Source organism: Oryzias latipes, chromosome 2 (genome assembly GCF_002234675.1).
Source record: "Oryzias latipes chromosome 2, ASM223467v1".
In the NCBI taxonomy this organism is placed as follows: Eukaryota; Metazoa; Chordata; class Actinopteri; order Beloniformes; family Adrianichthyidae; genus Oryzias; species Oryzias latipes.
Window position 1 is genome coordinate 17,789,558 of NC_019860.2, and position 26,575 is coordinate 17,816,132.

At 39.5% G+C, this 26,575-nt stretch overlaps 1 protein-coding gene across 3 annotated transcripts in view; it reads left to right on the forward strand.

Annotated features, from left to right (window-relative positions):
• Nucleotides 1-26,575, forward strand: part of zranb3 (zinc finger RANBP2-type containing 3) — a 175,220-nt gene that overhangs the window by 100,139 nt on the left and 48,506 nt on the right. For 2 of the 3 annotated variants that reach the window (XM_020708646.2, XM_020708643.2), the window contains exons 14-15: nucleotides 10,475-10,693; nucleotides 20,155-20,309. In XM_020708646.2, coding sequence (XP_020564305.1) covers nucleotides 10,475-10,693; nucleotides 20,155-20,309 — 374 coding nt within the window. The remainder of the gene's footprint in view (nucleotides 1-10,474; nucleotides 10,694-20,154; nucleotides 20,310-26,575) is intronic. The other variant, XM_020708651.2, reaches the window with a different exon arrangement.

A 26,575-nucleotide genomic window follows, 5' to 3' on the forward strand; every position in this document is an offset into this window, starting at 1 on the left:
TACCTCATTGGCAAACCTTTTGCTTTTTTTCATATATTAAGAATTTTTTTACTTCTATTTGCAGATGAAGTCGTAATTCTCTATTAAAAGTGTTCTTTGTAATATCAGAGTAACACTTGAATTATCTTGAATTGCAGCTTTTGCAGTTAGTTTACAAAACTATTGATTTGTTTCATTTATTATTTCAACTACAACGACCAGAAAATCCCCCAAATCCACTTTTAAGAGTCTCCACTCTTAACCGTATACATTTATAGTAGTATAGTATTTTGCAAAAGTTTGTTATTTGTTGTGTAAACGCGTCGCGTGGCCACTTCCAGAGATATCATGGAATCCACAAGGCAATTATAAAAACGACTCCAGGGCTTTCTTGACATTTTTGTAACAATGGAGCATTGATTAAAAAAATAACAGCAGAGAAAGAAGTGATATCGAGGCTTATTACAACACAAACGTCTGACCCGCCATTCTTCTGCTTCACTCACATTTTATCATCTGGCAGTTTTTTTTTTTTTATTATAAGAGCCAGTGTCTAACAAAGGCGTGTTAAATAATATTAACAAAGAAATCTAAGAGAAAAAATAAAATAGCATTTATCGTTTGTCACAGTGATGTTTTTAAGCAGTCAACCAAACACGACTAATTATCTAAATGCCAGATGTCTCAGACATTTACATGCTTACTGCTGAATTAGCTTTGTTTAGATTTAAAATGATTGCTCATAATGCAGCGGTTTTCTCTTTCTGTCCTTCATTAATGACGGAGCTTACATATACAGCAAATAGTACATGTGCTAAAGGTTTGTTTACAGCTGCGTCCGCTGAATGTGAAGCTAATGCACTTCAAATGCGCTCAATACTAACGGCCTGTATTTCAGCTTTAGCTCAGCTCAAAAACACACACCCACACACTTTAGGAAGTAAAAAAAAAAATCTGAATTCACACGCACCACTGTGTTTCATGTTCAGCTGCAGCAGATGCTTGATGACTGCTCAGCAATCACACTCTGTTCTTCGTCGCCTCTCTGCATTCACAGCAGCAGCCCATGTCAGCTCGCGAGACAGAAAATTTAACAACCTGCTAAATTTGTAAATGACAGACTGTGCTGAGAAATAAAAACTGTATTTATAGAGATATCTCTCGGCTTGCCACCGCTATCTTCAGCTCGTGGGAATGTAAGGAAGTAGTCAGGTGGAGCCTAATTGTGTGACATGAAAAGTGGTGTCCCTTCAAGGGCAACGAGTTTTCAGAGTGACGAGATCGAAGTAAGGGAAGAATCCCCCCCCAGTGCTTTTTAAAGAAGAGCACATGCATGGAAATACGTATTCATCTGTTTTCAGGATAAAATAGTTTATTAGCACCCTTAAATGCTTTAACAATAAACAAATAATTGACTTTTAATTTAAGGATAAATGCATTTTAATACAAAATCCTCCAGCGTCGTTATATAAATGCTAAACTACACGCTAACTGAAGGAATCTTGAAAAAAAGCACTGTATAGAAAAATAAACGACATCTTTTTCACAGCAGAATAAATGCCATTGTCGCATATACCCTTCTCGTTTAGATGAACGCTGTCTGAAAATGGGCAAACCTGTACGGGGCTCGCACCAAATGGCAAGGTTGTAGGCCATTCTGTGAGCCCGTAGAGCAAAAGTGTGCAGTTTCTCTATGGGCAAGCTGCGAAGTCGTAGCGAACACATATACAACACACACGGGTAAGTAATGGTAAAGTCGCTATGACGCAAACGTGTCTTAACAAATTTTCATTTTTATAACCCCCCCAAAAAATCCTGTGCCACGGGAAAGTTCTGTTCATTTAGTAATTGCCTGCTCCTTGTATACCCATGCTGGTTTGCCCGTAGGGACCCTGTATCTAGCCGTAAGGGCTGTTTGGACTAAGGCTTAATAGTGTCGGTGTGTGTATCTTACATTACCTTTTTGTATACTTCACATGACACTTACAACACGCATGACAATTGTATGTGTCATTTTCAATTAACCTCAAGTGAATTGCAAGACACATCTGCAGTCCCCTTAAAATGTTCCTTGAACCGGCCCCTCCTCTCCACAAACCTCCACAGACCCAGGCAACCCAAAAACCTGCAGGACGCATACAGGTCACCCACTACATGGGCGCATGTGACTCTACCTTAAATGCTTTGCAGGAGTCCCACAAGGCTCTTTTCTGGGACACCTAATTTACCTGTCTCAAAATTTTCACAGCTCAGTGTATGTTGATGATGGTGTGACCTATTTACCAATTAAGGCATCACTTATTTACTAGGGGTGTAACAATTCATTTGAACAACAATTCGATTCATATCATAATTTGTGGCTGACTATAGGATTCAGCCACAAATTAGAGATTGAATCATTTTGAACAATCCGATTCGATCCGATTCACTAATCTAAAATCGACACAGGACATTTTTAGCAAAAAATTCAACCAATGACTGAAAGATAAATTCATGTGTACTGAAGTACAGGTGAAGTTATTCATATTCCTTATATTTCTTGTAAGGTAATCACGTGTAAATAAAACATGTGTACAAACAGGTAGAGAGAATTAATGGGAAATCCATTCTCATTTTAGTTTAATAAAGCTCAGCTCATTGTTGTTCTTCCACATCAAAATAATACATACGTAACATTCTACCACATGGTCACGTCTTTGCAAAATTCAAAGTGTTTCCACACATTAGACTACAGTGATGGCTTTGGTCATTTCTTGCTGCTATCACATGTGTGTTGGGGTTAGTGTTGTGATGGAACTTGATCGTTTTTACAATCTAGTAAAGTAAACCTACAGTGCCTCAATCCAATTGTATTGTTTTCAATACTGGTTATAGATTGTTTCATTTCATTTTGAAGCATTTTTTTATTGGTATAAGTCGATTAGATTCAATTCAATTAACAACTTGCCTCACACAAATCAACCTGGTTGAACAAATTGATTCATCAATTAATCAATTACTCGTTACACCCCTATTGTTTACACAATAATACATACATGTATAATAATAAAATTATAGATACATAATAATGGGAGCCAGTTTAGCTCGTGCTGGTTTGCGGCGCCTTCCGTCCGTGGAACCAGGGTTCGAATCCGGGCTGCTCCCTATTCCCCTCTCTGCTTCTGTGCCGGTCCCAAGCCCGGATGAATTGAGAGGGTTGTGTCAGGAAGGGCATCCGGCGTAAAACATTGCCAAGTTAACCATGCGACTCCTCCTCGAAAGAGAGGTTGTTTCGCTGTGGCGACCCCTGATGGGAAAAGCCGAAGGAGGAAGATAGATACATAACAATAATAGATAAATGCATGCATTGGAAGCATTGTAACCATAGTGGCACTACCACAAGAGCTGTCAACTTGTGTTTGACTCATAAATGAAAAGCAAAATAAATTTGACTAAGTTTGCCCAAAGGTGAAATATTTAAAGTTAGACATTAAATATTGACTCATTCCGCATTATGTTGCATCTGTAAAACTTGTGATCTCATGAGTCTCAGCACACTGTTGTGTTCTTTCTTTCAACACGTAAACAAAACATGAAGGGGCTTTTAGTACATTTGTAACTCCTATGAGCCCAGCTGACACACATTTAAAGCAGTTCCACTTTAGCAGTTATACTCAGAATGTGTTTTGACCTTATCAACCCAATAAAATGGTAAGCAGTGCACCATTTTTCTCTCTTTTTGTTACGTCAACCTTAACAGTAAAGCACAGTAATAACTGTTGAAAAATAAGGCTTTGGCTTTAAAATGTGTTTTAGTAGAACTTGTTTCCTAAATTCCGCCCATTTGCTTTGAATCATACTACCAATGTGTATTTTTCTCCAGCAAACCCACTTTTTTTTCCCCCTCCAATTTTCACGTCAGAGTAAAATGAGTGTTGTGTGAAGGACTTTCTTCTGGTCTGTCACAGTGATGCAGAGCCTTCCCAACTTCTTTTACCTTTTTGCCTGGTTCCTGTTGCCCGACATTTTACCTTTGGGTTTGAGCTCAAATGCATTCATAAGCATGTCTCCTTTTTACGCCCATATTTGGATGACGTTAAAACCCTTGATGTCACATTTTACTGGTTTGCAAGATTGGATATTACTCCGGTACCAAAACCAAAGAACCTGTACCTTGAAATGTTTTACTTCTCCTAATTACAGCTGTTTCTACTTTTTCTATTTCTTTTTATGTATATTCTATGTCAACATAGTTTAAAATCCTAAGTCTTTTTATTTTTTAAACTGCCAAGATTACGGTGTAGCAGAAATGGTGACATGTTAACCTGGAGTTGACCTGCATGGATGCAGTTTCTCTGCTGTCTTACCGCTTTTGGATCAGCATGTTGACTTCTAGAAAATATAGCCAATCTTAAGGAAAACAAACAAGAAATAACAGCATAAAAGTTCCTCCATTACTGTTTTCTTTTATATTACTGAAAGTGTATTTAAAAGTGCCAATTTCTGTATTAATTTAATGGGAACCTTTGTTGGATTCTTTGGCCACATTAGAAAGATGCTCCATGATTACATTTTCTGACACAAGTATATGAATTTTCATGTCTAGATCATGTTAAGTCTTAATTCAAAGGTCCAAATTGATTTTTTTTTTTGACAAGTCCCAATTCATACAGTAAATTCAAAACATCCTTTTAACATCATCTCCTGGGAAAAAAAAATAATTGTGCATTTCCTCAACAAAAAGGTAAAGAAAAAAAGAAAACAAATGGGTAAGAAAATTTTTCAAGTCTACCTGTCTTTTTATGTCTTATAAAAAAAACATTGTAGTTTGTGGATGTTGCTCTTTAAAATGCCATAGTTTCTTGTCATTGTCACATTTGACATTTTCAGTCTTTGCATCCCCAGTTCTCAGGCTGCAAATCAAACATAAAGGCCCTGGGTGGATTGGTGTTGGCTGGCTTAAAGTAAAGTGTTTTGTCTTTGGGGTTAGGTTATATATTTATGTCATCGGTATTGAGGGAGAATTTCTGTCTCTCTTGTCCTTTTATCGTATATTTAATCTCTGTCAGTCTTGTCTATTCCATCAAACAGGATTAATTTAAAAACCAAAGTGTTCAAGGTCAGGTGCAGTTTACCAATGAACCACAAGGGTTGGTAACACAAACGAGTCAGTCCTCTTGTTAATAATGTTGTTGTTTGAAAGCTCAGTTAGCTAAGTCAAGCAGTTTCTTGCTTGTTTGGTCTAGAAACCACATTAATGTGATTAGTTTTGTCGAAAAAGGCAAGATTAAAATTTGTTTTTTCTGGAGCCAGATCAGTTTACAAGACGACCACTAGGCTGATTTTATACAAGCAAGTCACTTCAGTCTAAGAATGGGCTGATATCCAACTGAGGTGAACACCCCTCTTTTTAGTATTTCACAAAAAAAGTTAAAACCTTTTTCCAACTGAGGGACCACAGTGAACAAGAGGAAAAGACCACAAAAAAACAAAATTAAATACAAGATCCATCCATCCATCATTCCATCCATCTATCCATCCATGTAGCCCTCCATCCAACTATACATTTAACCCTTCATCTAACTGTACAATAAACCATTTAAACTTCCATCCATCCATTTAACCATCTATCCATCTAATCATCCTACCATCAATTTTTCCATTTAACCATGGATCTAACTAAACATCCATCCATCCATTCAACTAATCAGCCATCCATCTATCTAACAATAAATCTATCCAACTATCCATCAATCTAACCATCCATCCCTCCATTTATGCATCTATCAATTCTGCTATCAATCTATTTCACCATCTATCCATCCAACCATGCATCAATCCATTTATCTATCTGTAAATTCACCTAACCATTCATCCAACCAACCAAACATCTAACCATCCATCCCTCCATTCATCCATCTATCAATTCTGCTATTAATCTATTTTCCCATCTATCCATCCAACCATGCATCAATCCATTTATCCATCAATTTATCTGTCTGTAAATTCACCTAACCATTCGTCCAACCATCCATCCATCCATCTATCCATCCATCCATCCATCCATCCATCCATCCATCCATCCATCCATCCATCCATCCATCCATCCATCCATCCATCCAAAAGGACAATCGGTCAATGCATCTAAACATCCATCACCATTAAACCAATAGGGTTGGTTACATAAACCAGTCAGTCCTCATCTAAATATTTTTGTTGTTTTGTGGCTCATTAAGGTAAAATAAACAGTTTCTAGTTTCGCTTAGTTACCACATTAATATGGTTAAGTAATGACTTTAACTTCCAAAAAGATTGTAAAGTGATCTTCATAAACACATGATAAATATACTGGACAAACATTGATGATAATGCCATGTGACCACTTGTGTGCTTTTTTTATCCAATGGAGAAAACAGAGTAGTTCGATCTTATTACCTGGTAATTGTGATTTCCCAGACTGTATTCATCAAATGAGGAAAATTTTGGAACTACTTTCCAAGCCAATCACAGCATCTCACTTTGAAGAGCACCGATCAGTTTATACTGGGATTAATAACTGCTGGACTGAGATTGATTGATCCCCTGTGAAACTGGAACGCAGTCCAGGTCCAGGTGTTAAACAATAACATCACATGTTAACTATGTACAGATTGAATCACCGTAGGGCTATATTGTAATTACTGCAGGCCTGTTTTTAATCAAACTGTCATGGGTTATTACTGCGCTTCCTTCGGCTGAAAGAGTTTGGCATCCGAGTCAGGTTGGTCCAAACTGTGCCTGTTGTTAACTCAGCCCGACAGCATTAGTGCAAGTGGTGAGTCTGTGGAGTTTCTGTGTTTGCTGCTTTCTTTTTTGGGGGGTGAAAGCGTGGGTGCGCTTCCGTCTTTCAACTCTTTTACAGGCAATTTATCTTACAGCACCTACTGTGAGAGATGGATGGAGGAAGAGGGTAATTTGCTTATCTCTTGGCTCTTTTCTTCACTCAGTGAGCTCTGATTTTTTTCATATTGACTTTTAACAGAAGTCAAGTTCAGGAGATTAGTAGTGCAAAGAAGATGAGAAACACCAGCTTTCATTTTTATGTCTTTGCCACATTAATGCAGATGTTTGACCACCTACAAAATCCTTTATTGTTTCAAGATCCTTGTTAAATCTCAAACCTAAGTTGTTGTTGTTTTTTCAGTTTGCTCGTGTTGGTTTGAGTTGTTTCCTCCCTCTTATCAAACCAGATGTAGTGAAGTCCTGATGGTTGGGACAACAGTGGGTTGCCTTCCAAAGTCCAGGCTTGTCCCTGCAGGATTTTTTTCCCGTTAACATCTTCCTCGGCAGGGACCACTTAACACAAATTGAGCTGTCTCACTTTGGCCTTGCTTTGCTTGTTAGCTAAGGGGGCCAGCAGCGGACCAGGAGCCCGGAGACTCGCGTGACATTTGAGGAAGCCGACTCGAGCTGGCCTTTTAAAGAAACAAGCCACAGAAAGGCGGGGTCGCTAATTAGCCCTCTGCGTCGTTGAGTTTCACAACTTCCTGTCTTGTTAGATTTGCTCCTCAGTTTTGACAAATAATGTGAAAAGATGCGACTCTGATGAAACCAGGAATGAACTTAGAGGAAGCCGTGGCCTTTGTTTTTAGATTCTTTGAAAAAAATACCACATCTATGCAAACAAGAAAAGATGATTTTAAACTATTATAAAAGGATTGATGAATATAACAGCAGTCAAGACAAATGGATTCTAGTTTCAGCAGGTGTTAGCATTTGGAAAATAAAACCACAAATAATGTTTGTAAAGCTTTTAAAAATACAAATTTTCTGCACAAAGGACACAAAAAATAAAAGGCATTGACAATTCAAAGTATCTCCTTATTCCCTACATAGTTGCTCATCGTCAATTTGGTAATCATCAATTTACTGATTTTCAACCTTTTAGAAAACAGAATCATTTTTATAATTGGCCCTAAATAAAAACAATTTTAGTCCCAGATAAAGGCTGGATTGAAAACTCATTTCACTAACGCCAAATCCGTTTACAAGGCAAGTACTAGGCAAATGTCAAACAATGAAGTCACTTTAGAACAGAAGCAAAACACCAACTAATAGATATCTAAAAAATATTGAAACTACTTTTGAACTGAGGGATCACAGTAAAAAAGAGATAAAGCCCCCAAAACAGAAATACAAGATCCATCCAATCCAGCACTCCATCTATACATTATACATCTATAACTATACATTAATCTATTTAACCATTCAACCATCAATCTTTCCATCCAACCATGCAACAGACCAAATACCCATCCATTCAACTATCCAATCATCTATCCAGCCATCTATCCATCTAACAATAAAATCCCTCCAGGAATCTTTCTAACCATCTATTTGTCAATTCATCCATCCAGCCATCTATCAATTCTGCTGTCAATCTATTCAATATTCAACCGTCCATTTATCTAACCATTCATCCATCCAACCATACCATCAATCCATTTTTCCATCTCTATCTGTAAATGTCTTTAAACATCCATCCAACCAACCATCTATCCACCCAAACAACTGTCTATTCATCCAATCATCTAACCATCCATTTATCCATTGAACCATCCGTCACTTAATCTAAATATTCACCTAACCATATATCACTCCATTTTTCTATCTACCAATTCATTTTACTATCGTCAAATGAATCTAACCATCCGACCCCACCCGCCATGCTTATAGTGTTTAGACCAATGGGTAAATTTGGGCTTCACTCAATTAAATTAAATTTTATTTGTATAGCCCAAATTCACAACATGGGCTTCTTATCAGTAATTGAAAAAGTTGAACATAAAATCAAAAGGATCATGAATGCATAGAATTCAATAGGAAAATATTAAATAGAACTAACAAACTGACTAAACTAAACTGGCATCCCTGCCCTTAGACCCCCCTTCGCAGTAAGGAAAAACTCTTTAAAAAAAAAAAAAAACGGATTCCGGAAAAAACGAAGAAACCTCAGGGCTGTACAGATGAAGGAGGTATCCTCCCCCAGGATGGACAGGCGATTTACCAGAACTCTTAGAGAAGAATTAACTTATCTAACTCTACAACTACATATTTAAAGTCCAGCAGACGACCTTCATCCAGATGGAGTTGGGGGGACGGCGGGGGGCGCTAGTCGAGCCGGAGACGGGATCCACAACCAGGTGTAGGAGCAGTAGTAGAGGCAAGCCAGAAACGAGGTACTCGATCAGGTACAGGTGCACGGATGAGCCAACTGGAATCTGGAAGCACTCCCACTACCCTCCTAGGGAGTGGGAAAGGGGGAGAGTACATGAATCGCACTGCACTAAACAGAGGGTAGTGTAAATGATGAATAATAATAAAGAATAGAGGAGAGAAGGAAGGTAGAAGTAGATGAGAAAAGAGGACAAAACCCCAGTGCACCATAGCTACCACAGCTTCAAAATTACTAGGAGCCTACTTACAACTAGTTGTTATTGTTATTAAGTTTAATTTAAACACATTAACATTAAGTAAAATAATCTCTGAATACTAGCTATTCTGACGATAATCCTGTCCAAAGAGGAATGTTTTAAGTCTCACTTTGAATGTAGAATCTGTGTCGGCCTCTCTTACATGGGCTGGGAGCTTATTCCATAAAACAGGGGCTTTGCGGCTAAATTCTCTACCTCCAACTGTAGTTTTACACCCATAAAATTGTACAGAAAAAGCATGATTGTGTTGCTGGATCATGTGTTAAATCATCCTCCTTTTGGCTTCTTTGTTTTTTCAACACAAAAGCACATTTTTGAGGTAGGATTTCTCTAATGTCTGGATTTAAAAGGGGGGTGTTTACTTCAGCCTCCCCATAGAGAGTGGTGCATAAATAAAGAATCTCAGAAACAATTGCACAGTGGGCCTGCAAACAAGTCCCCTCCCTTCAAGGCGCTGTACGCTGATGCTTCAGAGTCCACCGTTGGCTTTCGGCCATTATGAGCTGTGGGAATACCGTCGGCTGCTCACTGCCGGGTCCTGCTGCAATCCCAGGCAATTATTCTGCTAAAGTTCCACTACATGTGATGTTGGTGAGCAATTACCACAACAAAAGGACACAATGATCCTTTTCATCAGGTTAATATCGGAGGGTTGGCAGATGTTCGTCATGCTCATCAGAGCCAATGTGCTGCATAGGAAGCATCTTTTGGCCTAACAGTCCACTGGAGGTTTATAGCTGTGGTTTGCAGCACGTTCTATTCTTGCTGTATTTATATCACAGTCTTCTTAAGAGGAGAACTGAAAAGGTTCCTGCCTGTCTCTTCCTTCTGCACGTCCTTTGAACTTGTCAGAGAAAGACATATGATTCCCCCTGTAATAACATCACTAATGAGCCGTATTGAGTTTTACTCTCATGTCAGCAGTCATTTTCTCACACTCTCTGGATGATGGATATCTCGCCGGGGAATTAAATTCTTCAAAGTCTGATTGCATCGTGCCACTCAGCCCGAAGAGTCACCCCCCTCCATCTCTGCCTCCCCAGATCCGCCACCACCCGCAGCGACCGATCCAGGCCCGGACCGCCCGCCCGGCTCCGGCCAGGAGCGGCAGGGGAAAGTCAAACAGGAGGAGGAGGGATCTCCTAAAGACAAACAGAAAGTAGGAGAAGCGGAGGAAGAGGACGAACAGAGGCTCAAAGGCAAACATTCATCCGGAGAGAGAGTTGACGGCAGTGGGGACCTCCCCCCTGACCACACACACGGTAATCCCACCTGCAATCTCTGCCTTTTCATATCTAGGGAAATTGGCTGCTGCTGCACTGTCACCTGCCCATATAATGCTGTTTAATATCATCATTTCATCCAATAAGGGACTATATCTCCTCCATATGGGGCTTAGCATTATTATTTTTATTTTCTTAGTATCTTGAAGTAATTGCCTTTTTCTTCACTTTGCATTGGAAGACTTAGGGGGATATTGAGCCCCCACCCCACCCTCCACCCTCCTGCCCAATATCTGCTGACCCGCTTTGAGGTTTCTATCATTGTCCAGCCGCCTCTGATTAGCTTCTTTTTTGATTTCATTTGGCCCCGTTGGATAAGACACACAAGTTTGCAGCTGCTCATCCTTGAAGTGCGACCCGCTTTGTCTGTCCACGCCAGCTTCAAACCCGCGACTCTCCGATGGGGGGGGGGAAGAAACAAATTCCCAATTACACAGCGGGTAATATTGCAAATTAAGACCTCTGCGTTTGAGTACCGCTGTCTCACAGGGATAGCAATAAATTGCACTAATTACAAAGAACTAATTACTGCATCTGCAATATGAAGACCTTAAAAAAATATGCCAGGCTTGCAGAGTCTAAGAAAAGACCTGGTTGTTGCCCTGGATAGCCTGCCGATGTCAGGGGTCCAGCGATGAAGGACCATGCTGGGCTTCGTTTAGGTCCGAAAAGGAAACTATTGAGCCGAATAACGATGTGGCTTGCGCCCCCTTATGGCCCACGCTTGAAATGCACCAAGTCCCCCCTCCCCGCCCTCACCCTCCTACTTCTAGACAAAAAGCACAAAAGGTGTTTGAAAAAACTCACTTTTTTTGAAAAAGAAACGCCACTATTCTTTCGGACTCAAGGGGAGAGATAAAAGCTTCACTGTCGATCAGAAATGGCAGCACTAAAGAGGCGCTGCAGGATGTTAGCTAAGCCCCCCCCCACTTGCCCTTTAGACTTGCTCTTGTCCGCTAATATCTATCTATAGTCCTGTGTTAAAAGAAAAAGAAAAAAAATTTCTACATTTATCAAGGAGCATCTTCATTGACACAAACGACTGTTGCAACAGATGGTGAGGTTCCCACAGAGCTCTGATCTCATTAAGGCACTGACTCAGATGAACTGGATTCTCCTCCTCAGTTTTCAGGAAACCATCTATAATTTGTTCCTTAAGCCTTTAACACCAGAGATGTTGCTGTTGACGCCTTTACAACACACGCCCTTTGAACTACCGTGCCTCCGATCATTTCCCCAATCAACAGGAATCAGCGGATTCTGATGCAGAGATAAGCAGCTTTTCATATCAGCTTTGCAACGGTAAACTAATGTAAAGTGTTGCACAATGGCGCAAAGCCGCTTTTATCTGCGACAAAATCAGCTGGAATTACGTGAATTTGCGTTAACAGCGGATTAGTTCGTGTAAGCAAAAGAATGTCCTGAAAGTAAGGTAAGTTAAATGTAAATGGAAGAAAAATGATCATATTAAACTGGAAAAATATCAAAGCACCAACAATAATAAATGGAAAAATAAACTAAAACATGCTTATGTAATGGAAAAACTGACTGTTTCCCTTCATATAGAGTAGATGTGTTTAACGAGAAATGCAGTGGCATAAAGAATATCAAAACTATACATTTTGTCCAGATGATGAAGCTAAAGGTTGTCTTAAAGAAGCCGGCACAGTGATACAAAAGATTTAAGATACGTGACCAGAACTTCTTTTTGGGCCGTGCGGTTAACACTGTGCGTTATCACTTTTTATCGCACGCCCAGCAGCCAATCAGAATCGAGTATTCACCCGGACCATGGTATAAAAGGTGATAATGGACAGTGATAATGTATACCTTAAAAAAAAAGTTCCAATTTGTTGTATCCAAGATGTTTCCTCTGCCAGAATTTGTTTTTCCTGTCTCTGGCATTGTTAATTTGTTTCTAGCACTCATATTTTGCCCCAAAAAGCGTGAAAAGAAGGTGGACGTTTATGATATACTTTATTCTGCTTCTTCCGGGAGTTTATTGTTATATTTGCATTTTTTTCCACATATTCTACATAAAACGACTGCTTTTTTTGTAAGAAAAATCGACTTTTGTTACGAAACACGATTTATGAAAGTGACTTTGTTATGTAAGTATTTAACAACAGACAGTTAATAAATAGTTGTTGCTTTTACTGCAAATTTTTGGGGGGCATAGATTCCGGCAGGCTGGATCATCTGCCTGACAGAATCTGTGCCCCCTGTCGTTGATTTACATCAAATATGTGGGGAAAACTGTGTCAAAAATGACAATAACCTCCCTCAAGACCCAGAATAAAGTATATGGTAAAAATCCACCTTTTTTTTAACGCTTTCTGTGGCAAAACATGAGGACGACGAAACAAATCAACCGTAACTTTCCGTAGCATTTCAATCAAATTGACTTTTTTTTTTCTTCTCGTTGCCTTAAAAATCTGTAGCCCAAAACCATAGAGAAATGTTTCCAGGCCAGAAGGTTTCAGTTGTTTGGGTTGGGGGTGGGACATAAATATAAAAAATATAGTTGCCCACTTACCCTTATGGATGATCATTTATCTTCTAGCCAACTCTGATCCACCAGAGGACTGGAAGCCTCATATCTCTCTTCTGAAGTCAACAGATCTTGTTTTGCTGAACTCTCTCATCCACCAACCCCCAAACATTCACAGTTTTGGGGTTACAGCCCCAAATACCCTTTACCTCAGAGAGAACTTTTTCTTTCATCCTTCAGACCTTTTACAGCTGTTTTAGCATCAACATTTAGCATAGACTGAAAAAATGTTCATCCGGTTTCAGAATTTTTCTTTATGCAGTGCTTTGTGTCCTAAAACATGTAAAGTGTTACAGTTGTTTAATATTTTATATTTGTCGCACAATTTTCTTTTAAATTTGACCTGATTTTTTTCAAATCAAAATAAAAAAAAGTTGAAATGCTGCTTTTTTTGTTATTATTTTTTAAATCAATTTATATATCTGTTATTTGTTTCTATAGATTTTTTTTAATTGGATGACACAAAGATTCTAGTAAGAGATACTTTCAAGTTCCTTATTTTAAGTCAAAGTCGAGTCCAAAGTCTTTTCATTTTATTTCAACTCAAGTCTTATAACATATTGTAAAAAATAATATTTCAGTGTCACAAATTCCTAGGTGGCCAGTTTAGCTCGTGCTGGTTTGCGGCGCCTTCCGTCCGTGAAACAAGGGTTCGAATCCGGGCTGCTCCCTATTCCCTTCTCTGCTGCTGTGCCGGTCCCTAGCCCGGTTGGATTGAGAGGGTTGTGTCAGGAAGGGCATCTGGCGTAAAACTTTGCCAAGTTAACCATGCGACTCATCCTCGAGGGGGGGTTGTTTCGCTGTGGCGACCCCTGATGGGAGAAGCTGAAAGTGAAAGAAGATTTTCACAAATTTCTATTGAATTAACTTGTAGAGATAATAAGACGGGTAGTTTAGTCTGTCTACTTTTGCTAATCAAAAACATTGAAAAGTGAGCTTTTGTTTTTGTTCTTTAGCAAAAAAATAAGAATAAACAAGTCTCAAGTCCAAAGTCTGCTTGTCCTTAAGCAGTAAGTTAATGCATGACAGATTCAACCAGTTTAGTTTGAAATAATAGAACACAATAATTAGGGTGAAATATGAACTTAGCTAATTTAAATATATGAATATTTGACTTTCTTCTTACAGTAGAACAGTGATTTAAAAACATGCCTTAGTTTGTGGACTATAGGGCACACTTCAAAATCAACAGTGCGTCTTAAGTATTCTGGTTGTGCTTACTATCCTGGAACTGATTTTTGGAGGTATGCAGTGCTAGATTCTGAGTAGTGTAGACATATCACATCACAAGACTTTTACCTAATATTCTTTTTTTATCTGATGCGGCTTTAGGTCTAGAAAAAAAGATATTGTTTTTAGCTAAAATACTGCAATGTTGTCCCTAGCAGTGAAATGACATTGAATCATATCCTCCTACTATGTGATTGACAGTGGGTATTGAGTTTAAATACTTTTTTTTTAATAACATGGTCTTCGAAACTGAGGCCAAACAACTTCTGTTTCCTCTTTGTGTCTGTCCATTGCATGCTTTCCCAGACATCTTGTGATTGTTTTTTTCCAAGAGGATTTTCTGAACTCTTGTTATCTTTCATGTTTTTTAAAAACAGGAATGGCTTTTTCTTTGCATGCAATTATCCATCCATCCATTTTCCAAACCTCCCCAATTCCTTCAAGGTCAGGGGTTGCTGGAGCCTATCCTAGCTACTGTTGGGCGAAGGTTAGATACACCCTGAATGGTTTACTGCCAAATGAATTAATAAGAATACAGAATAAGTCTAGATTCAGACTGTCGTCAAGCAGACTTTTATGTTCCGGCCAACAGCTTGTAAAGTAAGCCATGTGACTAAAGATGTGTTCAGTCATTGGCCAGGAATTACAAGTTCGGGGCAAAGCATTGAGAGAAAAAATAAAGAAAGCCCTGCGCTTTGCAGCCCTTTCCTATTTCACCAACCAGTTTTGAACGTCTATATCAGCGTAACACTGTTACTGAAGAGTTGGCGATCGGTACGCTGATAAGTGTTTATGACATATAGATTTGTTGGGAAAACAGCGAGACGCAAATTGCATCACGTTAAAAGTTCTTTTAATGAGCCTGCATTCATCCAACCACATTTTAATGAGTTGTTGGGTCTCGTCATCTCTCCACTGTACTGTTTACATCTCTTAATGGCCGGCTACAGTGGCTGTCTTGGTTCAGGTGTTCTGTTCCAAGCACGGACCCTATCCAGACTGAGGAAACTCAGAGCGAACCGAAGCTCAGCCTGATTAGAGATGAACCGAGACTACCGCGATAGATGGGTCCACGAGTGGTTCCTGGTCATGGACCAGAGGCTAATTGGGTCTGTTCAGACAGAAAATTTGTGCCAGATTATCTAGGGACACAAACTCTGGTTCCCTGTAGGAAAACCAAATGTGTCCGGTCTGAATTAAAATTGAAGTAAAGGAAATAAATTAAAAATATTTTGGACAGGTTTTAAATTTCTCAGATCTGCTTCCTTGAGATTATTGCTGATGCATTTCCGTCTATGTCATGGGGCAGTTATGCCTACCGGCTGGTGATTCATTCAGTTTCCAAAATAGAAGGGATTAGGTGGTAATTTGTATTAAATGTAACATCAGTAATAATGCTTTTCATTGGATTATTTCTAAGAAACATTGACCTAGCCTTACCTTATGGCTAATGTGGAAGAGCACCTGCTGGGATGACTTTGTGTCATAAAATAAAAAAAGTCTACTCGGTCAGTTATCGCTTGGTCAAGTTGTTGGTTTGGTGCTTTTGCCAGTCAGTCCTCACCAGCGTGGGTCTAATACCAGTCACAGTGGTTGTCCAATAAAAGTGACCTATGGGGTCAGGAGCGGTGCCTAATGATTTTTCTCTACCTGCCTGTTGTTTCCAGAAGGCAAACTGCAGCGCGGTCGGCCGCCCCCGCCTCTTGATTGCTCTGAGATTACTTTCCACGCAGCACCGACAGGCAATCACTCCTCCTCCACCTCTCCGTCTTCCTCCTTCCTCACTGTCTGTCGCTCCATCTATCTGCATGGTGTGATCGTTTTCGCCCGTTTGCGTCGTTTTTTTTAGTTCCAGCGCCGCAGCTCCATATGTCCTTGCAGTTGAAGAGAGAATCATTTTCTCTTTTCCATATCTGTTTTTTTTCTTTTCTTTTCTCGACGCTGCAGATGAGATGACTCAGTCCAATTAGGCATTGTTTTCTCCTCCTTGCAGTAAAATAACAGATAAATCCCTTGGGGTGTTTTGAAGCCACTGTTCATACTGTGTAAGTGACAGTCTAATAAGACGGCTTTGTAAGATGAATTGCCCCCATCGTATAAATGGCCCATTTAATGCAGCTGGCGCATTCCGCTAGTGTGAACAGAGGAAGGGGGGCAGGAAAAAAAAAATGCTTACGGCAAATATAGGGTGCGCATTGCAGAGCTGTTAGGTTTCATTACAGATGTGGAAGGACAGAAGGATAAATGGGATTTGGCAAGATGTCCTAAAAACATTTTTATCCCAGGTTTCTAGCTCTGCGAACCGCCCCCTCCATCTTCCTCTTTGGGTATTTTCAGACACAAAGTGGCTAAAGTCAGGCCTAGATCGGAACACGGCGTGCCCGCTTTGGTGAAATTGCACCCACAACGGCGGAAAATATGACGGAGACGGATGCCGACTTTGCACAGGACGGGTCAAGGAGAGGAGACTGGTCGTTAGGATAATATCATCTGAAAGCAAACCAAAAAAAAATTTAAGTTGTCGTAAATTTCGTAAAAACTTTATTAGTACCGCACTCAAACAAAACAACAAAGGAAGCGACAATCAGTTTGTTTGTGACAGATACATCATTATAGAAGTAGTGTTGCACAGCTGTGACAGTTTTTATGATTTGGCACAACCTCGATGACAATTTAAATGACTTCAAAGCTTTTTTTCTTTTTTTTTTCCTCATTTTTATGCTCCAGTGATTTGAAGGAAAAAGTAAGGGAGGCAAAGTCTTTGTAGCACTTATCTTTCAGTTAACCCTCTTAGTCTTTCAGTGTACAAGCTGATGCTGTCTAATAACCACCTGAGATCGGCGGCAGATACTTATTCAGTGGCTGTTGTCACACACATCAGCCTGTGTTGGTATTTTTCCCCATTAGCGGGCGGGTTGACTGCGCACACACATGCACAGCCCGCCACGGCAGACAACTGGCCATGCAAAGTGATTTAAGACGAGTATTATCAGAGTGTTATAGGTCATTGTCTAAATGAAGCGTGGTCGAACGGCGGCGGTCTCATTTCCACTGCCTGACCTTTTCTTGGTAGATGCTGGCAGGATGGGCGAGCTACACAGCTGACATTAATGACCTGCTCTCTTTCTTGTCTTCCTGTGTTTCTCTCCATCCCAGTCTGTCATTTTATCACTCATTTTTCCTCCTCTCTATCTCTCTCTTTTCATCTATTTTTTGCTCAACGAATCCTTGAGTGGACTTGAGAAAAATGAATTGGACAGTGTCTTTTTTGCAGCGGCAAAGCAATTTGCTTTGATAAAACGCTCCTTTTGCCTTAGCTACTAAGATTTTTGTTTAAAAATGTAAAAAAAAAAAAAAAAAAAAAGGCATAGAGATAAAAAAAGAGTTCATTCATTTTAAGGTAAGGTTTAATAATTAACCTCTCCTTTAATATCTTTTTCTAGATGCTAACAAATCTGTTAACCCTTTAATACCTGATGAACCGACGACAACACGCTTTTTGAAGTGTCTTAACTCTTTGACCGTTTACGCACATAAGCTTTGGTTGTGTCCAAATTCTTTCCCCACTATATAATTTATTCGCCATTTTGTAGTGCTGTCCGAATCTACAATTCCAAAATCCAGTGCCCTAAAAATTTCCCAGAAGTCTCTGCGAAGAACCACTGTGCATCGATGCTCACTAGATCAGCGAATATAGACCACAATGCATTGCGTCGGGACAATTTTTGCCAAAAAAATTTATTTAAATGTATTTTTTATTTGAACCATCAATGTTTTCATCTTCAGAAGACAGAAGATTCATAAATAATCGTTGCATTTGATGTATTGGTAATGCTGGTTTGAAGGGTTGTGGGGGCTGTAAGCTAGTGGGAGACCATGTAAACAAAAGGGATGATGGGAAATGAAGAGAGGCTTACTCTGCACTGACAGTCCCGCCCACAACTTAGAGGTGAATTTCTAAAGATCTACTTCCACTCTGCAAAAAATTTTCTAATAGATTTTTGATTTGATTTTTGGCTAAAATTGGCATAACGATCAAATAAAAGACCACTGGGAACACTTCTAGAATAGATCAAAGGATGATCGGAGTGTGACTTAAACAAAATAGGCCAAGAAAAATATTGCAATTAAATACATTTTAATTAAGCACTTTAATAAATCTTAAGCTTGTATGATACAAATGTATATTAGCTTTATTTTACTCTAAATATATTGAAATTGAATCTCACTATTTTACCTGTCCAATAAAAATGTTTTTAAATTAAAATGGTATAGATAATTCAGCTTTAATGCATTTCAATTAAAGTTTTTTGTATTTTGCTTTTTTTTATTATGAGGCTAACCCTTTAGTTTTTTTCTTGTAAATATAAATTGGATAAAGTTATATTGACTTACTGGTTTGTACTAGCTTTTTTATGTTGGTTTTTGCCCATTGAACGTTGCTTTTTTGTGTGAATAAATCCATGTGCAACCCAAGTTGTTTACAACTCCTTTATAATATGTTCAACAAAATATATATGAGTTTTGGGTTGTTTTCTTTCATATAACTAAGGTAGTACAGGTTCTAACAATAAACTAACAAATATGAGGTCTAGGTAACACAAAAAAGTCTAAAAGAACACACACTTTTTTAGAATTAAACTTTTTTTTTGTAGTTGTAGAAGGAAAACCCTCTATGCAATATTTAACTCAAAATATTTTTTTACAGAATAAATAAACTAAAGTGTCAAAATAGAAGAGAACTTTAAAACTGCTGACAGATGAGGCCTTTGATTGGAAATAGGAAAGACTAGTTTGCCACACTGTTGAGGGGAAATATTGTGTGTAGCGTCATTTGACGAATGTAGTTTAGATCACAAAAGTTCGTGAGCAATTGTAACTAAAATATTGGTCAAAATAAATTAGAATTTAGTGATATTGTAATTACTCAGAACAAATAAATAGTAAACATTAATTGAATTGAGGAATAAACATGTCCTGCCCTTTTATACAATCATAAACTGCAAGTGCTTTGGGATGTGGGAGGGTCGAACAGCAGCACCCACTGCTTTTTGAAATAAAAAATAAAAACATGACCACAATATGTGCTGCACATCACAGTTGCTAAAAGTCTTTGGGAATAGAAAATGTTTCTAAAAATATTACTGGTGCTTGAAAATGAAAGGTGCATTAGGAATAGCTTGCTAATAGTTCTTCAGGAAAATCAGCAAGTAAGCAGCACTACTATAATTGTAAAAGACGATGGTAAAATCTGTGATAGCGTCTTAGATCGTCAACATTAGTGATGCTTTTTTTGTAATGAAAACCAAATGGCGAAGCAGTGCTTAGACCTATAGACTTTGGTTTGTCACGTCCACTGATGTTGACTTTACTTCGTATGAAAAAAAAATTAGCTGAGTGGAATCTTCCATTCCATCTTTTTTTTCTCAAATGCAATAAAAATATGGTAGTGTCTCCAAATATCTTCAAGCAAATGTAACATTTTCTCAATAATCTGGTCGGTGTAATAAATATCAAAAGCTGCGAGAGTTGAATGTTTCTGCTATTCATTGAATTACTAAAGAGCAAACAGAGCAGAGAGGATGCAGGGAAATTCAATAATGAGCCAATAATATATGCTCAGTGAGATATTAGTCAGTCTCTTCTTCTCTCCCTGCAGACTGCAGAGCCGTGGCGTGTTTGTTTTCTGCTTCTGATGCTAATGGCGATGATGAGGGCAGGGGTGGAGATGACGCCAGCACCACCCAACCCGTCTACCCAGGACTTCGGTTCTGCGCCAGCCAGTACACAGACCGAATATATCTATACTCTAAGGTACCGACTCTCGTCTGTTTGTTTGATTTTGCATATTGAGTTTTAGCTCATAAAGGGGCTGGAGATGATTCACAGAATCATTTTCCCTGACATTTGTTTTCTGCATAGGTTGTGCATGGAAAGTGTGATCATTGTGTGCTTGCCGCCTACAGTTCACACTGAAAGTTTTCAGATTCTCCAAGACTAGAAAGCCTTTCACTCGATTAGCCTTTTTTCTTTTTAAAAGAAAACAATCTCCCTACAAGTTTACAAGTTCCCACATCAAATCTACAAGCTGGTCCATTTGGACACATTTTGACCTTGATACAGAGCCCATGGAGCTGCAGCGAGCGAGCCCGCTAAGTCAGCCCGCCATCCAGGCTGACCGTACCTGGGCAGGTGGAGCTCGCTATGCCGACCCGCCGGCATTCGACTGCCCTGCAGATGGTGAGCCGCCGTTGGTGTCGTTGTAGTTGGCAGGATCACTCCAGCTCCATAGGCTTAGGATGTTTTTCTTCTTTTCATCAATAATAAAAAGATCCTCCAGTATTTTTATTTTTCCCCTCCAAATGCTCAAAATGGGCCACAGACAGACAGACGTAATGTTTATAATGGCCTTCAGGCACAGCTCCGGCACCGGGAGAGACTCTGAAAAAACTCTCAACACTTGTTTGTCCTTTGGACAGCATGCCAACGCTGTTGGGAAAAAAAGAAACAACAATGTCTCCATCTACTGAGGATGTTTTAACATCAAGCAGCCGATTGAAAGCACAAATCACTCATCGCATCTGATTTGGCCGTAAACATCTCATGTTGCTTCATCTCCGAAGACAAAGTAAAAATCTCCAGAATAATAAATCAGGTCAGAAAAAGACCTGAAAGAACTTAAATTTCTCTGTCTGTAGTCCTCAAAGAAAGACGCCTTCATCACAGAGGGGTCAACCGCTCTAATCTAACATAACAGCATAGAGAAAATAAAAACCCTTAAGGGAGAATTCACTTTTCACTTTTTTTTATTCATTTTTACCTGAGATGGATTTAGCCTCTTTAGTAAAGGATAAATTATTCTGTTAAGCATTTTGTGTCTAGTTCAAATGTTTATTTAAATAAAATCTTTGCACTTACTCTTTTTTTTATTTATTAATTTGCTTTTTTGGTTTTAAGCTGCTTCTTGAAAAATTCTTGCAGTTAATGTACATCAGGACTCCTCATTACCATAAATAGACAAATGTGAAACTCTTAAATAAAAACAACCATTTTTGACAGAAAACCCCACAAAAAACGAATAAATGCATTTATTAATTTTCGCTTGTATTAGTTTTAAAGTATTTATTCTTTATCATAAATTTCTCTTTTTTTTGTAATCACATAGAAACTATGGGACTACAACAGCCCCTCCCACATCCCAAAGGTTAGCCTGAGTAGTTAGACTCCCAAACTTCCTTGGTGCATATTTGGAAACCTTCAAAATGAATCCATATTTCTTTCCCATGTTATTATTTATCATTTCAATTAAGAATAAGGAGGTTACCGTTGAAGTCAATAAAATCCTTGTTTTTTTTATCTAAACAATGAAGGAAACACACAGCTCCTGGATGAATTTTCTCATTTGAATGTTGTTTATGTTTAGCAAAAGTGCTGTGACATAAATAGGCTCAAAGTTTTTCACATCCCCAAAGAATGCACCTGCTACACATTAATTAACACAAAACCTTTGTCAGATACTTTAATGATATCACACTTGGAAAAGCTGTTTACACCTCTTCATTCTCTCCTTCCCATCCTTCCTCGACTGCCACAGCTGTTGTTTTTTAGCTTCCTATTAATATAATTCGTCTGATTTTTGGATTACAGTTTGTTGCTATTCTCCTATTGAATCGGATGTAAAAACAATCCATTTATTGCATCTTCAAGGTTGCATGAGTAACTTTAGACCCGGTTTTATCCCTGGACTCTCATGTCGGGTCACTCGTTCGCTCTTGTTTTTATCATCTAAAAAACATTGCAAAATTGAGTCCAGTCGTGTCCCGTTCTGAGATGGAGATGCTCATTCACAGTTTTATATCCTCCCGTCTCGACTATTGCAACTCCATCTTCACATGTTTAAGTAAAAAATCTCTAGAACGGCTCCAGATTGTCCAAAACGCTGCTGCTAGGCTTTTAACCAAGTCATCCAAGTTTTCACACATCACCCCGTTGTTAATGCAGCTGCACTGGCTCCCCATCCACTACAGAGTGCATTTTAAAATCCTGGTCTTAACATACAGAGCTCTTAATGACCAAGCACCAGTCTACATAAAAGACCTGGTGCAGCCATACACTCCCAGCAGGTCACTGAGGTCATGTGACCAGGGTCTGCTGGCTGTTAAGAGAACCCGTTTAAAGACTAAAGGAGACAGAGCCTTTGCCACGGTGGCCCCATCCCTCTGGAACTCTCTTCCTCTCAGCCTCAGATCTGTGGACTCAGTGTTTTCTTTTAAAAAGCAGCTAAAAACATATCTTTTTAAAATAGCTTTTTCTTAATTTCTTTTTAACATGTGTTTTTACTGTGTTTTATTGTTGTTTTATCGTGTTGTACTGTGAAGCACTTTGTGATTTTTATCTGGAAAGGTGCTATACAAATAAAGTTTATTATTATTATATTATTATTATGAGTGGTCAAACCAGAGGAACTGGAAGGACTCCAGTTAGGTTGAGCTTTTTTTGTTGCACTAGCGTAAAAGGATAAATTGATGACTTTGTAAAAACGGTCACCGTGTTGCACCATGGGTGGATTTTGCAAATTAGATAGATGTGTGAAACACTGAAGTCTATTACAGCTCAAATGTCCAATTTAATTGAATCAATTTCCCTTTTGCATGATCATGATTCTGTTCTGCTCTATTTGACTTCACATGGAGAGAAATATAAGAAAATTATGCAGGATATGGTAGACTCTTATTTCTTCAAAGAAAACTTGGCTAAATCAGTGGATTGCCTCTTCGATAGTACTGGTACCTTTGCCGTTGACTGTTAATCTCCATCCCCACCTCCCTTAGCAACACGCTCAAGGCCACTTCCAATGAAAAGTCTTTACCACGTATATGCGGGTTTCGAGCTTCCACATTCAATCTCTCACGTTCACAAGTTCCTACCCAAGTTTCTATGATCATTTCGGCCTCTACAAACACAACAGGCGGCCGTTGAGCACTGGAAGTTGCAACCAGGTTGAATTTTGATCAAACGGGAACTCGGATTTGGTAGTTGACGACCCTTTTAATTCAAAGAAGTGAAATCAAGATTTGCGGTTTGTGCCCGACCGGAATTCGATGACACAAAGTCACTCATATATCGGAATTAAGCTGTGAAAGAAAAAGCTTGGAGCAAAATTCACGAGATTTGCACCACGCTGACATTTTCACTCTTATAACTGTAGGTGGCGACATGCACTAGTAAACTTTAGAAAGGGAAAAAAGAAGCCCCTCCCCGCTTGTTTAGTGTGAAGACCATGGGTTAAACGTACGTCACATGCCTGGGGTATTTGTATCTTTCTGTGCACGAGAAAGGAAGCAGCAGGGGCTTAGATGTTTGTCAAATCGGCAATAAATGCATCTTTTGGAACCTCCTGATCTGTCTGTGCTTCAGGAATCAAGCTTTTATTGTGGAGATGTTTCCTGTGAGTTCAGAGACTGGAAACACATTTCTTTTCGGATTCTGACACCCCTTACATTCAGAAAACCCTACAAAGCATAAGGAAAACGTGTCATTAAAATAACAGTTCAATCTGCATAAAGTCTTTGCTGGATCAAACTTTCCAAACCATGTTGAACCTGGACCAGAGTCCTCTGCGAGTGTCATTAGACGCACAACCGTTCAGACCCTTGCAGCATTTGCGCGATTGCTTGGCTCACCTCAATCACCTCAGTATTTAAACCGCTCATTGTGTGGCAAAGAGAGGTCGTGAGTGTCATCTCCTCCCAGGCGGGGCACGCAGCCTGGATTACCATATTCATTGAAGAAGGGGGGAGCGGGGGGGGAAGAGTCATTCCTGAAATAATTTGAAGATTTTTCTTTGTGGTAAAAACTTTCAAATGTACAGTTTTTCAGCGCCACAAATGAGCAGTTAGCTGCTGGAGTGGGGCTTTGAAGTGCTGGAAGGCATTCACCCATAATGGCAATTATGTCCAGAGCTGAGGTTTCCCATTCTGTGAGTAAAAATGTTCTATTAGCTTCGTTCATAATGGAACCTTCGAGTGCTGCCTACGTTCATCAGATTAACCCAAAGCGGGGCTTAACCCCAGTGCGGCTCTGGTGGTTCTCCTGAACCATTCTTGACTCTACAGACATGAACACGGACCTCAGTATTGATCGCGTTGTGAGACTTGACACCCTTTTGTTTCATTCATGAGGGATAAAATTCTTTCCCCTCTAAAGCATCTATGAGACAAGATGGTTTTACATCGCAGCGGGAAAAGTCCTCAAGCGAGTCACAGATGGAATATTTCCCTGACGGCAATAGACAAGTGTCATGTACGAGTGGCTGAGGCGATAAGCCATGGAGATAAATGTCCCCCGTTGTCGTTTAAATGATAAACTGGAGGAATTCTGCCTGGGAAGCTGTCACATTGGGATAATCCTATACCAGGCGTAAAATTCACTCAGGGGGCCACTCGTGACTCTATCAGATGGATATTTGTCACTGGGGCTTAAATGAGAAATATTGAGCGTATTAGGAATTTTATGTCCATTTTCTGCACATCAAAGTGTTGTTTTATTCAAGGAATCACCGTCTCTGCTCTTCAGAGAGCGGGTGCTTTGTCTCCTGTCAACCTGGCGGTTTTCTGAGCTAAGCAGACTTTCCTGCATTTTGTCACATGTGACAGTCTCACAATTTGGTCCAGATATAAAGCATGTGGATTTTTGACAGCGCAGAGATGCATACTGCCTCAATTGGACAGACAAATGAGTCACCTCAGTCTCTGTAAGCATAAATTAGCTGACATCATTCTGACTGATAATACTGTAAACACAGTAGGTATGAAATATTTTATTTGCAGCACAGCTTGGTGGTTTGATATTGATGCAACTCGAAGCTAAAACCTGACGAGACAGTGGCTTTGAAAGGCGAGAAAACGTTTTTGGAGACAAATACATATAATATTTATAAAACTGCTTTAACTAAACGACTGAAAAACTTTCAACTGTATGGTTTGCTGAAAAAAATCTTTACGCATAGACTGCAAAGGCTGCCAAACATCTCCAACCTACCTGAAAAAAGCATACATACTGCAGCTTTACTGTGGTAGAGTTGCTTTTTTAAATGGGGCAGCTGTGGCACTTGACCTGATTAGAGGTTTGGTTCCCGCTCTACCTGCACATGTTCTTGGGCAAGACACTTCCCACACTAGCCTGGCTAGCACCGGTATATGTTAGCATCACTGTATAAATATGTAAATGGTTGAATAGAACTATGACTTTAAAGCGTTTTTGGGGCTTATGGAAGGTAGAAAAGCATTACAAAACATAAAAAAAGGGTATTTACTATATTTGCCTGACTATAGAGCTCAATAAAACAAAACATTACAAACCATAGCATTCCATGAGGCTCTTCAATTCACAAATTAAATCACAGATTTATCATTATCGTGATATCAAGTTGGGCAAAATGCATACCGCAAAAGTCTGCGAAAATTGCAATAAATGGTTACCTTAAATGTGCTCATCAAATTATGCTTTTGACAAATTGGACGGAGCCCTTTTATTTTAGATAGTTCACCTCCTATGTGGACGAGGAACATTTGGAGTATAATTTAAGTTATGTCTACTCTTATTTAAATTAAACTGTTGGTTGCCGTAGTGATCCCAATGATAACTATGGAGCTCATTAGTGATTAAAGTGTGAAATGGAAATGATGTTTTTAGTTGTTTTGCTATTTGTTCATGTATCGCAAGTTATATCATCATTGCCCCCCCGGCGCCGAGAGGCATAGGCGAACTCTGCGTCTGGGCCCCCAGGCCACAGGACAGGCGTGCTTAGCCGTACCAGGCGGCAGCCGTGGGGGCCACCGGGCACCGGACACCGAGACGCGGGCCAAGGACGAAGCCAGGGCCCCGAGAACCCATGAGCCGCCCACCACCCAGCCGGAGCCCAGTCTCTGCAACCCAGCCCTGGCACCCGACCCAAACAACCCAGAGATCACTGCGCAACCACAGCTACCCCCCCCCCCCCCCCCCCCTACTCTACCCTCTACAACCCTCCTCACCTGCCATATTATCCTACCCCTCCACCCATACCCCACCAATGCCCT